This window comes from Silurus meridionalis, chromosome 1 (assembly GCF_014805685.1).
Source record: "Silurus meridionalis isolate SWU-2019-XX chromosome 1, ASM1480568v1, whole genome shotgun sequence".
Classification (NCBI taxonomy): Eukaryota; Metazoa; Chordata; class Actinopteri; order Siluriformes; family Siluridae; genus Silurus; species Silurus meridionalis.
This window is the reverse complement of record NC_060884.1, coordinates 13,329,858-13,348,847: the sequence shown is the minus strand read 5'-3', so window position 1 is coordinate 13,348,847 and position 18,990 is coordinate 13,329,858. Positions and strand designations below refer to the sequence as shown.

Sequence of the window (18,990 nt, the reverse complement as noted above, 5' to 3'; positions counted from 1 at the left end):
TCTTCTCCCATCACTCTCCCATCTCTCTCTCTCTCTCTCTCTCTCTCTCTCTCTCTCTCTCTCTCTCTCTCACTCACTCTCCCCATCTGTAGAGTGCCTCTCGTCTTTCCCCTAATGGCACAGCTATTAGTGCTAATGCATTTCAAACATACAGCAGCTGCCATATTCGGATGGAAAGCTCACGTCCTCCCGCTCTCGTTCCATCCCTTGCTTTCTCTCCCTCCTTTCTTTCCTTCTTTCTTCTCGCTCCCTCGCCTCCTAACACGTCTAATCAAACAGGTTGATGTGCAAAATGAAGCACTTACTCTACTGCAGTTACACGTCTACGTTCTCATCCGCGGCCTCAGACTAAAGTGATGTTTATAATGAAAAGATTGCGTGTCTTTGACCTCATGGGCTCATATTTAAAAATAAACAACACACGCAATGAGTGAGCTAATGTGAGCTAAAAAATGTTTTAACACACTGCTTTGTTTCAACTATATTGATTTAAACATGATCAGCTGCAAGGATCCACTGATAATAGTACTGGACTCTTGCACTATCCACCTCTGTTATGTTTGTCAGTTCTTCCATTTGCTCCTTCAACTTCAACTTGAAGAGGTTGGAAAAAGAGTTTCTGCAACTTTTTTTGATGTTAATTTGGAAATATTGCTTTACTCACAAATATTGAGTCAACTAATACAATTAAACATCAGTTTAAGGACCTTACATATAACTATGGACTTAAGTACAATTCAAATATTTGCATAGGCATGTCTCAATTACATGTAAATCTGACCATGGACTACATTTCTCACACAATATTAACACCAGGAAGCCAGCATTACTGTTCTGCCAACATGTCATCTGAAATCTACAAATTTGTGAATACACTATATGGACAAAGCTTGTGGACACCTGATAATAAGATTTAAATGTGCTTTTTCAAAAACCCATTCCCAATTTAATCTCCATTTGATGTTATAATATTGCCCACTTCTCTGGGAAGATGTTCCACTAAAATTTGGAGTGTGATTGTGGAGATTTGTGCACATTCAATCACAAGGGTGTTGGTAAAATCAGGTACTGATGTAGGGTAGTGTGTAAGTAGGGTAGTGTGTATTCCAGGCCTGAGTAGTCAGCATTCCAACGCATCCCAAAGGTGTTGAATAGGGTTAAGGTCAAAGCTCTAAAGTAGGACACTCAAGATATACATTTAAATTTACGGCATTTGGCAGATTTGAATCCAAACCTTATCAAAAGCAAATGAGTGTTTGAGGCTTTGCTCAAGGCCCCTGGTCAAAGGCATGGTAGCTTGGTGCTGTTGGGATTTAAACACACACGTTCTGATCAAACGTCCAATAACCACTAAACTACGATCTTCTTACTTCCACTTCCTCCTCCACACTAAAAATATTTTACTCTAACCCATGTAAACAATATGCTCATGGAGCTCGGTTTGTCATGCTGGAACAGGTTTTCGGTCTCCTAGTTCACGTAAAGGAAAAATTGAATGTTACCTCAGCCTCAGCCTAAATAGTTGTGTGCCTCCAACTTTGTGTTAATAGTTTAAGAAACACATATGACTGGAATATTCATTCTTAGTGTGAAACCTCAATGTAGTATTTTCGCTGTACAGTTACTGAAAGCCATGCTCAACTGAACCTATAAATTCATCCTGTTAAATATTGTAAAAACTAGAGTGTTGAATCTGAACTAACTTGACTGAGTTTAGTCATTTTGTGCAAAAAATACCCATAACATCTTTTCATGATATTCAGATTCACTGAAATAGACCAGATGAAATCTCCGTACTGCGTCAATGATCTCTTTCTGATTTATTTACTAACTAAACCCAATAAAAAGTATTAATACATAGACTTGCAGTAAACATAACTATTAGCTAGGAGTCACACAGAAGATTAACACCAAGATTCCTGCATTAATCAACCGCAAAAACAGGTCACAAACCAAATCTGACAGAGCAGTGAGCCTAAATGACCTTGAGAAATAAGACTCAATAAACCACTTTAATATCCATTTCACACGCTATTGCGTTCAGATGGATTTAAACGGGCATCTGATCCACTTGTGCTGTTGAGATTACTGTGAGCATGACAAGTCCTTGCTACAACAGCCCGCTTTAACAGCCATAATGGCCGACTGGCACATTCAGTGGCTGGACTTATAAGAGCGGTTGGGATACGCAGCAGTGGAGATATTGTTAAGAGGCTAAATCAAATCTGCAATCATAACAAGTCACAGGTATTGCTAAAACGGGATTGTTACTGCTAGCTTTATGACTTCAAGGTCAATAGCCCTTAGAAATAACATTCTTCATGAAGGTGCTAATACATCTACACTAATAGATGTATGTTTTTTTATGCTCACCAAAGCAACATGTATAATCAATGCTTATATCGAACAGAATATAAACGACTTTAAAAGACAGCGGGCTACATTTTCATTTTACTATCATTTCATTCTTCGAGAAAGTTTTGTGTAAATGCTTATCGAAGGCTATGACATTAACACTTCCCAGGAAATGTAAAGTTTTGGTGCTATTTAATGAAGCAAGAGATAGACAGGTGTTCAGCAAACAGATCAAACTAGGACATCAACAGTGTGGATCGAAAGAGGCAAAACAGCTGAACATATACATTGATCAGGAATAACACTATAACATTATGACCTGTTAAGTGATTCACGCTGATTATCTCTTCATCATGGCACCTGTTAGTGAGTGGGATATATCAGGCAGCAAGTGAACATTTTGTCCTCAAAGTTGATGTATTAGACGTTGGAAAAATGGGCAAGCGTAAGGATATGTGCAAGTTTGACAGTCTGCAGTGGTCAGTATCTATTAAAAGTGGTCCAAGGAAGGAACAGTGGTGAACCGGTGACAGGGTCATGTGAGGCCGAGGCTCACTGATGCATGTGGGGAGTGAAGTCTGGCTTGTGTGGTCCGATTAAACAGACAAGCTACTGAAGCTCAAATTGCTCATTTGGCAGCAAAAAGGTGACCAATACAATATTAGGCAGGCGGTCCTAATGTTATGCCTGATCGGTGGTCATAAAACTATGCCTATATATTTATTAAATGTATATGTTTTACCTGTTAAAATGTATTTGTGAGCTCTGAAACAAATGGAGACATCTAATCATTGCATTTCTTATTTCAGACATTACAAACACAGACAACCTGGAGCTGTGGGACACCCTGCCACCGTCACTTTAGATTTATGATCAACATTAATCAAATCAGACATTGGATAGCTAAAAGCTAGAATAAATATCTAACCTAGGTAATTAGTCGTATGACGATCTAATTATTGACTCTGAAATTCCCTTTGCCAGGATGCTATTATATTTTATTCACGAGTGTTAGATTGATATACATTAACAAGAAGTACTAAGCATTCTTTTTTATGCAAAGATATATACAACATATACAACATGGCAATATTGGTTTAAACCTAACCATTTTTCGGATGACGGATGATTCTTGTTGACCAGATGTACTCTGTTAGATATATTGTTAAAAAAAGTCTACTCTCAATGTTGGGTCTTTGCCTGTACAGACAGTATTTATTGTTAAAAAAAAAAAACTATGTCTAGAGAAGAAAATCAAGTCATTCTGAAGATGAGAAAAGAGGCAAAAACCAAACAGAGCCAAAAATCAAACTAACAAGGCACATCTGGTAAACAAGATACCAGTCAGTTGAATGTTCCAATATTTTTTGATCACTTTAAAAATTGAAGGGTTTTAAAAAAGCCTAAATATTCTGTTGTTTAACAAATCTAGATATGAATATCAGGAAAAGAAAGCTGAAATTCTAATCTGTCCTCTTACATTCTTGTGTTGATCTCCAAACTGCATGTTTTAAGTGGATAGCAAAACAAAACATGGCCTTGTTCTTATACTTTTGGAAGAGACTGTATAAGCTCTGTGAAAACTGTAACTTTGGTGTTTAATTTAAATCAGCACTAATCGGCATGTAATATTACAATGAATAAAAATATGCAGGGCGGTGAACAAAATTTTTTAGCATTTAGGGGCAGAATGATAGAACCTAATGGTGCAATTGCACACAGTCAGGGAAGGGCGTATTTATAATACATGTATTTGTAATACGTATTTTAGGATTTTGTCATTTGTATTTAATAGGGTTGATGAAAATGGCATATTTTGTATCAAAATACTTAATACGTAATTTTTGTAAATACTTTGTAAGACGTCTACCGTAATTTCCTGACTATAAAGTGCCCCCATATACAGTGCCCTCTACAATTATTGGCACCCCTGTTTAAGATGTTGTCGTGGACTTCAAAAAATTCTCCTTTTTTTTTTTTTAAACAACATAGAACCCAAATGCAAAAAAAGAGAAAAATCCAACCTTTTATTTAAGTACATTACTTTGGTGGTAAAAAAATCACACATTTAGAAAAAAAAAAAACTTGAAATCATGTGTGCCACAATTATTGCCACCCCTGATGTTAATACTTTGTACAACCTCCTTTTGCCAACAAGACAGCACTTAATCTCCTCCTATAACATTTCACAAGATTGGAGAACACAGAGAGAGGGATTTTTGACCATTCTCCTTTGCACAATCTTTCTAGATCATCCAGTGTCCTGGGTCCTCTCTTATGCACTCTTCTCTTTAGCTCGCCCCACAGGTTTTCGATTGGGTTGAGGTCTGGGGACTGAGATGGCCATGGGAGGACCTTGAGTTTGTGACTGCTGAACCACTTTTGTGTAGATTTTGCCACATGTTTTGGATCATTATCCTGCTGAAAGACCCAATGACGACCCATCTTCAGCTTTCTGGCAGAGGCCATCAGGTTTTTATTTAAAATATCCTGGTACTTCAAAGCGTTCATAATGCCATGCACCCTAACAAGGTTCCCAGGGCCTTTGGAAGAGAAACAGGCCCACAGCATCACAGATCCTCCACCATACTTCACGGTGGGCATGAGGTGCTTTTCGGCATACTCATCTTTTGTTTCGCCAGACCCACTTAGAGTGTTTGTTGCCAAAAGCTCAATCTTAGTCTCATCTGACCAAAGCACACGATCCCAGTTGAAGTCCCAGTACTGCTTAGCAAACTCCAGACGTTTATGTTTGTGAGTGTTAGTGAGAAAAGGCTTTTTCCTTGCATGCTTACCATCCTCCTCACTGTGCGTTGTGGCAAGATAAACTTGGGACCTCTTCCAGCCTTGTTTGTCACTGTTCCAGTTGTTTTAAACTTCTTAATGATTCCTCTGACTGTAGATACCGGCAAGTTAAGGCGAGTGGCTATTTTCTTGTAGCCATTGCCTGACTTATGAAGGTCGACACACATCTGCCTTACTTGAATGGTGTGTTCTCTTGTCTTTGCCATGTTGACAAATGGGTAAGAGAATTAGGCCTCTGTGTCACGTCATATTTATACCCCAGGGAAACAGGAAATCATGAATTACTAATTAAAAGTCCCTAGATACCCTGACCAACCTTAGCAACTACAGAAAAATATATATATATAAAAAAAAAAAACAATTAAAGGAATTGTTAGGGGTGCCAATAATTGTGGCACACATGATTTCAAGTTTTTTTTTTCTAAATGTGTGATTTTTTTACCACCAAAGTTATGTACTTAAATGAAAGGTTGGATTTTTCTCTTTTTTTGCATTTGGGTTCTATGTTGTTTTTAAAAAAAAAGGAGAATTTTTAGAGGTCCATGACCACATCTTAAACAGGGGTGCCAATAATTGTGGAGGGCACTGTATAAGCCGCACCCACTGAATTTTACAAATATTTTATATTAAATAAGCTGCACCTGTCTATAAGCCTACACTGTCTACACTAATGTACTTTACACAGGCTTTAATGAAAGACATGTTACACACTGTGTAACGGGTTAAATATGTTGCGCTTCCTTTAGGAGCATAGCGGTATTTTGGGAATAGCCTGCCACTGCATTTTTCCAGTATTACTGCGTGTGTTCAAGACGAGGATTATGTCCTTATTATTTTCTGATGCTGATTTCTAAGTTTCTTTGACTAACCGTTAACGCTGTTGCTAAGAAAAATAAAAAAGCACGAGTTTTGGAAACCTGTCTGTGCTCATATGATTTCATTTGCAACTGGAGTTATGACTCGAGCTCTCCCTTCACCCTGACTCAAAAAAATCAGCCGCTTCGATGTCTAAGCCACGGGGTTCAAAGCGTAGGAAAAAAGTAGCGGCTTATAGTCCGAAAAATACGGTACTTTGACATAATTTAAATGCAGCCTCTGATTGGTGCCTACTCAGTAGTTTGACCAAACTTGTAAAGATCAGAACAAAAAAATAATCCATATGGAAGAAGGTGGTCAAGGTAAGAAACATGCTGGTGTAATGGTGAAGAGATTGATCGAATAGTTAAATTGATGGAAGGTTTGCGAAGAAATTTCATGCTCCCTTGTAAAAATTGTTGTTAGTATTTTTAAAATACAAAACCAACCCTGCACACAGTATTACACAACACTATGCAGGACAACATACACCACACACACACACACACACACACACACACACACACACACACACACACACACACACACACACACACACAGACACTTTTTTCACAATTCAAAATTTTTATACTATTCTGTGTATGTTCTGTGTACGCCTCTCTCTCTCTCTCTCTCTCTCTCCGTCCATCTCACTGTCTTTTTCTCTCAGCCTCTCTTACTCTCTCCAACTGCTTTAACACGCTTTTCACTCTGGGTCCCTAATGTGCCCAAAAAGCATGGAGGCCTAATCTAATTACAATGTCAGTCAGCAGTCTTCAGCCAGAAAAAAGGAAACAGCATACATTTGCCAAACAAGAGAGAGAGAGAGAGAGAGAGAGAGAGAGAGAGAGAGAGAGAGAGAGAGAGAGAGAAATAAAGAGTGAGAGAGTTAGCAAGCAAGCAAGCTAACCAGAATCACCAAAGACACTCGTCCTCACAAAGGACATGTCTCGCCCCCCCTCCTCGCGTGAAGGTGCTGAAATGATTTGGGCCGCCACAGTGCTTCATTACCTGGCCTAATTATAAAAGCAAATGAAATCAGCCCCGTGATACATTATTAATGCCCGCACCCCCATTAGGTCTCATTTGCAGTGTTTGCAACAATATGACATTTTCAAACTGTTTTCATGGCTGATTAGAAATGAGGAGGGCTGATAACAGGGTGGAGATGGAAAGAGGGAGAGGTGGGGCTAGAAGAGAGAAGCAAAACGGTAAAGAGAGAGAGAGAGAGAGAGAGAGAGAGAGATAGAGTACAGAAGGAAGACATGTGAAGAGAAAATAAGAGGAAGAAGAAATAGAATCAACAAAAGTGTGTTTTTGGCATCCGGCATAAGAAAGAAGAAAGATGCGCAAGAGACAAAAGATGAGTACTCTAACGAACCCCGTGCAACGTGTGACGACATTTTAACTGCCAGCCGAACGTTTAAAAAGCATGTAATGTCTGTGGGCATGCGTGTGATGGTAGAAAACGTGTATTTGGTTGCAGGGCTCCAAGCAAAGAGTGTGCCACGTGATAGGCATCTCTTTCCCCGCCTCCCTGTGAGTGCAGTGGCTAAGCAGCCATGAACAGAAATGGGCTCTCACGGTGAGGAGGTTTCATAATTATTAGCTTTAGAGTCTTTTTCTCAAATATCCCTCGGGAGGCATGGGGTTAAAATTCCATTTGTAGGAAGTGTAGCATGACAGCAAGCATGGTCTCCCTGGAGACAGACGGCAGAGTGTGTGTGGTGCCAGCACTTTTTATTTTTTTTGTAAAGGATATTTGGAGTGCATAGCTGTGAATAAAGGCTGGAATATACAATAGTGGCGTTTGCATGTGTGTAAAAGTGCTGCCTGGATGTTCAGCTGCTGCACAAATTATTATGTGGGACACGATCAAATGAGAGCAACTCTCTTATCAAACAGTCAATTCATTTTCTAGACCAGAGGTATTCAAACTGCGGGGCGTGCCCCAGAGGCATGGGTGATGGGCTGAGATGGAAAATAAATGTTTAATAAGTCAACCAGACGTAGACGCTTTACGTACCCTGGATATGAGCTGTGCATTTAATGGCAGTTGAACCAACTGACATTTGGACAAGTGCTTTCATACCCTCCTGTATTACCTGAAGCCTGAACCTGCCCTTTCCTCCATTTTGATTTGATGACAAAGCTAAGCATAGCGGCCACTGTATTTGGTTGCTTCATCGTGGTCCACTACTGCATGAATTAATTCTATATCTACAAACTGCACCTATACTGTAGCTTTATCCCATAAAAGGTCAAATGTGTAATGCGTCCTATTAATGTATTTTACAAAACATCAATACAGGAGGGCCTAGGCCTTTATTAATGGCACAATGCTAACAGATATGACTCCTGTCCTCTTAAACGAAAGCAGTAGCAATCATAGCTATATAAATTAAAATAGGATGAGCATTTGTTACACTTCTCCTCATCTGTGGAAATGTGAAGGAAAACCTGTGTAATGGAGTTCAGAGTTGAATCGTGCCTAAAAGCCTATTTTAACTGCAAATATTTCATTTAATATAGTTATAGCTGTGTTCACATTTACTTTTTTATTCACTGTGCCCCAATGACAGATATGAGGCAAAATATAGGGCTTGAGCTTTATTCACTCTACAGGATGTAGGTACCTGAATGCACATCACTGCACTCCACATTAATGAAGATTAGAAAGAAACAAATAAAAGCAAGCTTACTGTAATGTTGTCCCGCCAGGGGTGCAACGTCTGGATCTGCTCCGCCTCTTTGGCCAGCCTCTGTAGAACATAAAAGGTTAAAAGGTCAGAGGATACAGTTTCTGTTTCATTGGACTGATATTGCATTTTAATTTATCTACCAGGCAAATACAGAAGGCAAAATAGAGAAGCAAAGGCTGCAGTTTCGCAATACATTAGAGAAAAGAAATGAACTGTATATGGGGACTCAAGGGTGTAATTTGAGAATTTCAAAGTAATTAAATAGTCAACACATTGCTAAAAAAGAGCAATAAACAATGGCATAATGTGATCCGAGGCACACAGATAATAACTAGTTCCTGACAGATTATTTGCTAAACTAATTGTTTCCTGGATCTGCGCAGAGCTCAGAGATTAGTGCATGAGATTGTAGTGATTCAGAAGCCTGGATCACGGGGCACACCCTCGCCACGCTTTCCAAAGCAAAAGCAAACAGCAATTTTTACTGCTGGCAAGAGCGCATATATTTCAACAAAAGGAAGTAAATAATTAATCATCAATAGGTTTCCATGTTGGAATACCTAAATGGTGTACTACTGATGATATATATTCATTCTACAGTTTATAATTTATAGAAATTAGCTAATGCAAAAAAACAAAACAATGTATGAAGTTTTGGACACTTGATTTTTCCTGCCATATGTGGTTCATCCCCAAACTGTACTACAATGTTGACATAGATGTGAAAGCATTACTCTTTCCTTTCTCTTAAACTAGTCGACCCAGACTTGTTCAAGCATGACAATGCTACTTCTGCATGAAACAGGCATCATGAAGATATTTTAAAATGGGTTAAAGTGGAAGATTTTGTCTGACCCACTATAGAGCTCAGACCACAATACTACTGAACACCTTTAAGAATGAACTGGAACACTGACTGCACCCCAGGCTTCCTCACTGTGCATCAGAGTGAAGGATGTTATAACAGCAAATGGGGACTAAATGTGTAATGGAATGTCCAAAAAGGACATATAAATCTAATGGTCAGGTGAGTGCAAAATTCCAGTAGGTATAGATGATTTGAACAATCCTGAATTATTGCTCTGTGTTCATTCTAAAAATTGTAATACTGCAACACTACAGTACACTTCACTGCATTACTAATAACATATTACATCAATAGACCTAAAGCAATAAATACAATGCTCTAAATACAACAATCTGAGTGCTGGATAGAGCTGCCACGACACATGTTCATAGTGCCATAATTTTAAAGAAGGATGAATAAATCGAATTTGATTGATTTTTTTTGCATGTTTGTCATACTTTAATATTTCAGATCATCAAACTTATTAAAATATTAGTAAAAGATAACACAAGTGAACACATCAACAGTTTTTCAATAATTTATTATTGAGGGAAAACAAAATCCAAAACCACATGGCCCTGTGTGAAATAGTGTTTGCCCTCCTGTAGGATACCTGAGTTCAATTAAGTTTTGGATTTTGTTTCTGTAGTTTTTTTTGTTTTGTTTAAAGTGTGACAAACATGCAAATAAATAAGAAATCAGGAAGGGGCAAACACTTTTTTTTTTTCTCAATTTTCTACTTGACTTCCATTTTTCCATTTCAAAATTAAGTCCCACCTTCACCTAGTTCTGCTATTATTTACAATTCAGGACAACTAAAAGCTTACACAAAACATATGCAGCTACAGTACCTAAGTAACTAAGTACAGACTTGTGTGACATAAAATCTTCTCTCAGCATGTGCCACAATATTCAGTAGCTTTTTATTCCCCTAGGATACACCTAGGGTTGTAAGTCTTGAAGTATGAAATGATAGCCACGTTCAGTTTTCCTTTCACCCGGAACAAGTCTCCAACTTTCCTTGCTTCAAAACAACCACAAATCATTAAGCTTCCGCCGTGTTTAACCATGGGTATGATTCAGTCTGCTAACATCTACTCTCCTTTTTTGTTTGTTACATACAAATAAATGTATATAGATATACATGTATGAAGAAAAAGAACATGCATGTGTCTCAAAAACAAAAACTTTTTGAGCTTCACCTAGAGTATGTTATGACCACTAAATATAGCAAAAGAGGAGTCTTGTTTTTCTTCACTAACAAAACAGCACACAAGACAATTGCCACACCGTCTGGAAATCTAGCCCCTTCTACCCACTTTAGACTGAGTAACTGATTTGTAAAGATAATATTTAAAAATGACTGTTTACTTTGACTAATTTTACTTTGCACAAATGTTAAACAACCTGAAAAATGAAGTAGCTACACATTAGCCATTATTCATTATATGTCATGTCATTGTATTATATTGTCAAAATCAAAAATTGTTTTTTCATGTAATAAAAAATATCTGATACACGAATAATAAAATGTCCGAACCCCTACAGGAAAAGAGCTCTAGGCTGGATCAGCATTTTACACTAAATCTATTTAAAACCCGGAGATTTTTTTTTCTCTCATGTTCCCCTTCATAATCCTCACAGCGAGAGTGTCTGGGTCATGTCCAGACTCAACCCACTCACACCTGCCCTCTTGTCAGCTACCTGTTAGAGAGCAGGATGCCAACACCCACTCGTAATCACATGCTCAGACATGAAGTCCTGTGCTCCTGTCCTCGCTGCTAAACGACCAACAGTACAAAACTGCCACTTACACATCAAGAAAACATTTAATTGTAGCCTTTACAATGCCAATTACATATGCAAAGTTATATACGGCAAATTCATCTTGGCTTTAAACGCTGTCCAGCACGTCGGTTCTACACAAACATATTTCGGAATATTATCATAATAGCAACCGTTCAGGCGAGCGGGGCTAATTTAAGGGCAGCTATGTGTAATGGTGTGGCCATTACGAATAATGTGCAATTCCAAATGACACTGCGCTCCCATGGGCCAATTCCAGCTGTATTAAAACCACAGTGCCACACGAGATTGTTTTCAACAAACCCGAGGGCACTGATGGTGTATTTTTTTTTTTGCATGTCATCACTAGCTTCAAAGAACAATACTAGATGCTTTTAGCTCAACATTGAATATTCTATTTGATGATACAATCAGTACCCAAAGAGCTGAAATATAACATTGATTAATCAGAAGAATGTTTTCACAGAGGACCAGGGAGTGTTAATGATAGTCCATGAAACTATACTGGGAATTAAAAAAGAATTATCATCCTTACGGTTTGCTCGAATGGAACATTATAACTTCAATATCACTTTGTCTGTAGCATAAGATTTCTGTAACCCATTCCTGCTCACATGAAGGTGTGCAGACCATTTCCTTGTTACCGTCCTTTACAGCTAAATAAATTCTGAATACAATTTACAAGTAAATTGAACTGTGAGCATGTTCAACTTCATTTGGCAGACACTATTATCCAGAGTGACTTACAATGATCTCATTGTAACAACTAAGCAGTTTAAGATCGAGGGCCAGCAGTAGCAGTTTGTTTGGACTGAGATTTGAACCTCTGATCAGAAGTCTAACATCTGAGCTATGCACCACTGAGCTACCCAATCCCTTTCAGTTAATGTAGAGCCTGTCTTCAGGTATGTGCCATTGTTTGCCCAAACTTTTTCCTAATAAGAGCAAAAATCTAACTTGATTAAAAGATTGAAAATAGAACATGCCTCTATAATCTGCTACTAAAAAAATGCAATGAAATTTATAGTACAATGAGAAACTTTACCATTTATTGTACAGTCAACTTCAATGCCTAATTCAACTATTTAGTGACCTCCAATGAGAGACATGAATCTGGTCCTTATTTTTCAAAAGTTTTTTCCCATCTTTTTTCTCCTTACAGGCCAAATCAAAGGCCACCACTGGCCCTAGTCTGGAATATCTGTTTTAGAGGCTGAAACAGAGAACATTTTTGAGGACATTGTTATTAATATGAAAAAGACCGTTGTTCTACATTTAAGATCAGTCGTTGAGCGATATGGAGGAGTCAGTAGACAGGCATGAGCTTTAGTGCTGCACGATTTCAGTTTCAGAATCAATGATTACAGCAATTGCCAGCCGAGTTTCAATGTTTTATTTGTCACACCAAGTACAAGTACTTCGTTACTGTACTTAAGTATATTTTTCTGGTATCAGTATTTTACTTCCATAATTATTTTTTTAATTTTTTTTACTTTCACTTATTACATTTTTACACAAATATCTGTTCTTTCTACTTTTTACATGTTCAAACCAGGCTCGTTACTTTGGTTTTAATCTATTTGGTGGCACGATCAATATTTTTTCTCATTGAGCGCCGTTTTCTCAGCCCATTAATCTATTTCTTGTCATTGTGTGGCTTTTTCAATCTATCACTGGTGTATAATTTCCTGGCTATCATGCACCACAGACGTAGGCTAGCCTATGAAGCTAACAACAAGTAAGGCAGGAGGCAACAAAAAGTATAGCTGATGTGGATGATCAGAGGAAGTCAGTGATCTGAGAACTGAGACATTCCATTGAAGTGAAATAAGTGAGAAGAGTTTTGCATGAATGAATGTTAGAATTATAATTAGAATGTTTTTCATAACAGCAAAGAGAGTTTTTGCATTACCTTTGTTAAGTGATCAGATTTGAGTATAATATGAGGTCCAGTTACCAGCGTGAGACTAAAACAGGTATGAGTAATGGCTACTTTTTACTTAAGTACATGTCAGAGCCCAAACTTCTTTATTTTTTACTTGAGTGAAAAAGTGTAGTCAGTACTTCAACTTTTACCAGAGTCTTTAAAAACATGAGAATCTGTACTTCTACTTGAGTGAAGGTGAATGTGTGTACTTTTGCCATCTCTGTGTCACACACACACAGTTATTTACAGTTTATAACTTGCTGCAAAATGAGAGCCTGACTTACTTCTCCTTAGACTGGGCATTAAAAAATAAGTAGTTAAGAAGACTAGGAAGGCTAAGTGTACAGTAGAAGTGAAGCTAAAATGAAAGTGTCTAATGCATATGCATGCAAAATGTGCTAAAACTAGGAATGTGCAAAATATAGGTAGGTATGTTATGTATAGTAACAATACAAAGTGTTTTTTTTTGTCTTTAGGGATCTGTATGGTGAATATATATTTGTTAAAGAGTCTTATGAACTGTGTAAAAAAAAAAAAAGCTTCTCCCAAATCTCTTGCTTGATTGCAGAACAGACTGTTACCAGGGTGGGTGGAGACCTTGATGATTTTAGCAGCTCTGGTACTGCATCGCCTGGTGGAGATGTCATGCAGAGATGGGAGAGCAAACCCGGAGATGCGCTCAGCTAAGCGCACAACTCTCTGCAGGCATTTGTGGTGCTGGGTTGAGCAGTTTCCTTAACATGCTGAGATGCAATGAGTCAGGAAACTTTCTATAGCTGCAGTATAAAACATTTTCAGGATCAATGGGGGAGTCCCCGAAATTCCTCAACAGCCTCAGATGGTACAACCATTGTCTGGTTTTGTTTACCAGAGTTTGGATGTTATGAGTCCATGGCAGGTCCTAAATTATACCTAAAGCTGCTACACCTTGCACAGGGGCCTCGCCAATTAAGGATGGGGTGTAGTATTAGATTTAATGCATTTTAAGAATAGGTACATTGGTAAACAATATTAGCCAGAAAAGAAATAAACACTGATGGGTGAAAAGAAATGCATTAATTATCTTATGGCAATGTTATCTCAGTCAGTTCCTGAAGTTGTGTTAAAAGCAGAAAAACTAGGCAAGCATTGGAATCTAAATGCCTTTGGCAAGGCAATAATTGTTATGGCTAGATGACTGGGTCCAAGCATATCTAAAACAGCAGGTCTTATGAGGTACTTTCAGTATGCAGTGCTCAGTACCTAAACCAAAATTGGTCCAAGGAAGTACAAGTGATGAACCGCAAGGAAAGTTCTAGCTTTCCAATGCTCACTAATGGGCTAAATTGTGATTGCATAAAATGATATGCTTTCAGCAGTGGCCTTCAAATTCAACAGATCTTAATCCGATTGGCCATCCTATAAGATGTGCTGGAAATCAAGTCTGACCTACGAAAGCCCTGTATAAATCACATAAATCAACTTACAGGACAAAGTATCTCCAGCTAAATTCTTGGTGCCAGATATCACAGCACAGAATCAAAGATGCTGCAGAGTCCATGCCTTAACAGGTCAGAGCTGTTTTGATGGCACAAGGGGAACCTTACTAGTTTATGTGTTGCATCTTTTGTGAAAAGTTCACCAAAGTATTTTTTTAATGAGGAATCTATGTAGTAAATTATTAAAAAAAAAATAAAGATATTATAAGAAACATATTCGACTGCTTATCCAAATGAGTTTTAACCAGATTTAAAGCTGCCTGAGCATGATAATAAAAAAGTCTTCTCTTCAGAAATGAGCTGTGGCTCAAGAGTACAATAAAGGCCTTCTACGAGAGGGTAATTTGAGGTTAAACTCATTTAATGCTGAACTATTAGGAGCAGTGCATTTATTATTTACAGATGACATTTAGAGATCATTAGACTATTGATTCACATACAGTTACTCCTGCTTATGTAATTGAGATACATATAGTTGAACTGAGATGTCATTTAGTTAGATTTTTCAGAACTCTGTGGAGAATATTTACTGCAAAATGAATATCCTCACCAGGGATGTGACATTATACCGGTATGTCATAATAGGGAAACCTGAAATAACAGTATCGTTTAATGAAAGAATGGTTCTGATGATGAGAAACCTAAAATGCATTTTACAGCTTCAAACAAACATCCCAGACAAAAAAATAACTAAAGTAGTACTTCTACGGGGCTTGATTAACATAAAACCGTGACGGAAAGAATTAAGCACAATGGGGCGTGCAGTAATAGGAAAACAATCAAAACATGAAGCGTGTGACTTTATTGCCATGAAGCTTATTATATTTTCCTACAAAATCATCCTTCAAAGAGTTTTATTCCTCTATTGCCTCTGTAGTATTTTTTGTATATATTTATAAATATATATTTACGGTATGTTATACTATTATACATATATGTGTGTGTGTGTGTGTGTGTGTGTGTGTGTGTGTGTGTGTGTGTGTGTGTGTATATATATATATATATATATATATATATATATATATATATATATATATATTAAGGCTGTCAAAATTAACTCATCAATAACACGTTAAAGCAAATTCTTTTTAGCGAAACTCATTTTATTAATACACGATTAAGGCAGCACGTGTTTCTGTTTGCCCCCTTTTATTAAAAATATAAATAAATGAATATAAAAGAAGCGCAATTAAAACCTTAGACGCAACACACATTTATTAACGGCGTCCTTTCTTTACTCAGATATAAAAGAAAATAAATAAACTCCAGTGCAAAATAATGTTTAATTACGAAACATTTGTTTTACTGATGCACCAAGCCTCAAATCAAGCGCCAAATTAAATCTGTGTGGAAACATAACAAAAGTTCCATTTGGTGTCCTGATGATTTACGTTATTTAAAACACCATGATTACTCACAAGAATATTTTGTCTCCATGCTCTATGTTGAGTTTGGTTTCACTAATAATAAACATACATTTGCATAAAGCATCCATATCTGCCCATGTTGATTAGAGTATTGAAAACTTGAAAAGTAGTAATTTAAGGTACATTTAGAACAGATAAAAATATGCGATTAAGTTGCGATTAATCACAAGATAACTCATGGCAATAGTGTGATTATTCACGAATAAATATTTGAATCGATTGACAGCTCTAATATACAGTATCTCACAAAAGTGAGTACACCCCTCACATTTCAGCAACTATTTTATTATAATCTTCTCAAAGAACAAATGCTTAAGAAATGAAATGGATGTATTTCAGAATAGTCAATGTGCAGCTTATATAGCAGTATAGATTTACTGTCCTTTGAAAATAATTCAATATACAGCCGTTATTGTCTAAATAGCTGGCAACAAAATTAGGTACACCCTAACAGTTGTGTAACCATGCAAAGCCACATGTCCTATTCATCATGTTCATGTTTTTGTCTGCTTGGCAGGACCGTTTGTGTATCTTGTATTAGAGCAGTTTAAATATAGTGTTTTGAGTACAATAATTTCATACTGACCACTGGATGTTCAACATGGCACTTCATGGTAAAGAACTCTCTGAGGATTTGAGAATTAGAGTTGTTGATCTCCACAAAGATGGCCAAGGCTATAAGAAGATCACCCTAAAACTGAGTTACAGTACAGTGGTCAGGGTCATACCGAGGTTTTACAAGACGGTTTCCACTCAGAAGGGGCCTCCTAAGGGTCCATCAAAGAAGTTGAGTTCTCATGCTGTGCGGCAGCTGCAGAAGCTAGCTTAAAAAAACAAACGCATGAGTGCTGCAGCATTGCTTTAGAGGTTAAAGAAGCAGAAGGTCGGCTTGTCAGTGCTCAGACTATACGCAGCACACTGCAACAAGTCGGTTTGCGGTTTATGGTTTATGGTGAAATGGTCTTTTCTCTTTTGGATTATGGCCCCAACAGTGTTTACTGGAACATCCAGAAGTTTTGAAATCCTTCTGTAACCAATGCCATCAGTATGTTTTGCAACAATAAGGTTGCGATGGTCTTGAGAGAGCTATTTGCTTTTAACCATTATGAGATGTTTCTTGTGTGACACCTTGGTAATGGGACACCTTTATACAGGCCATTAGTTTGGACTGAAGCAGCTGATACTAATTTGCACTGACAAGGTGCAGGATTGCTTTCAAATTACTGATTGATTTCAACTGGTGTCTTGGCTTTCCATGCCTTTCTCCACCTTCCTTTCTTCACGTGTTTAATACTTTTTTACCTGTGTTTTTGGACATTTGAACATGCACAATTTATGGACATGTATGGTTTGATTTCTTTGTATGTGTGGACTGCATGTTGTTACCAACATCTGGTAAAAAAATGTTGTTAATAACACATTTGGAAATATATTTACTGAGAAGAATTGTGACGTGTTAAATACTTATTTTACCGGCTGTATTTTCAGAGATTTTTTTTATTCACAGTGTGATTTATTTCCATGGAAAAAAATTGAAATGTAAAGATCTTTCGATTTTAGTTTTCAAAATAAGATAAATACATGATATACTGGAAACTATCTGGTCCAATGGGCACTAGTATACAGTATGTGTGTGCGGGTGTGTGTGTGTGTGTGTGTGTGTGTGTGTGTGTGTGTGTGTGTGTGTGTGTGTGTGTGTGCGCAGTTTCCGAAAATACTCCTGTTCTCTGGAACTTAAAAAAAAAAACAGTGGCTGATGTATTATCTGCGAATGTTGATTTCATTTCTTTATCACTCTGCATGATCTGTAGTCTCTCTCTCTCTCTCTCTCTCTCTCTCTCTCTCACTCACTCTCACACTCACACACACACAAACAGCAGAAAGCTTTCCCTGTCCTTCTCTGTACCTTTTCCACTACTCTTGTTTTGACTTTTATCCAACAGTTTGTCCTTTTTTTCTTTTTCTGCTTTTTCTTTTCAACTCTTTTGTCTTGCATTATGTTATGTCCAATGTTTTGTGTGTGTGTGTGTGTGTGTGTGTGTGTGTGTGTGTGTGTGTGTGTGTGTGTGTGTGTGTGTGTGTGTAGACTAAATGATCATGGATTTTCCTGTATGTACTGTTGTGGTGAAAATAGATGGACATGAACCATAGTATAAATCAGAATAAGGAGGGAGGAATCAATATAATCCTTTAAATGGCAGACTTCTTCTTTCTGCTTCTCCCATTAGGGGTCTCCACAGCGGATCATCCGTCTCCATACCCCTCTGTCCTCTACATCTGCCTCTTTAAAACCAACTACCTGCATGTCTTCCCTCACTACATACATAAACCTCCTCCTTGGCCTTTCTCCTACTGATATACCCCATGTCCCTCCTCTGCACACCTCCCTCACCTTGTCTCCAAAACGTTCTACATGCGCTGTCCCTCTAATAAACTCGTTTCTAATCCTGTCCATCGTCGTCACTCCCAACGAAAACCTCAACATCTTCAACTCTGCTTCCTCCAGCTCCACCTCCTGTCTTTTACTTAATGCCACTGTCTCTAAACCATACATCATCGCAGGTCTCACCACAATAATTGTTTGATAAAGCACAGACTAGCCCAGGTTAGAAAGGCACTATCTCAGTGTTGTTCTTTCAGAGCAATGTATTACACAGCAGCATGGCTGGCTTCGTTATATTATTCTTCACTTTCTTCACTAATATTATTTTGTAGTTGTGTTATGTCACACCACCTTTGCTCGTTCCTCCTGTGCAGAATGTAAAAACGTTGTCTTTAATATAATATG

General features: G+C 37.7%; 1 protein-coding gene across 2 annotated transcripts in view; it reads right to left on the bottom strand.

Annotated features, from left to right (window-relative positions):
* cacna2d2a (calcium channel, voltage-dependent, alpha 2/delta subunit 2a) overlaps positions 1–18,990 on the bottom strand; it is a 223,636-nt gene that overhangs the window by 103,633 nt on the left and 101,013 nt on the right. For both annotated transcript variants that reach the window (XM_046845532.1, XM_046845542.1), the window contains exon 4: positions 8,718–8,777. In XM_046845532.1, the coding sequence (XP_046701488.1) occupies positions 8,718–8,777 (60 nt within the window). The remainder of the gene's footprint in view (positions 1–8,717; positions 8,778–18,990) is intronic.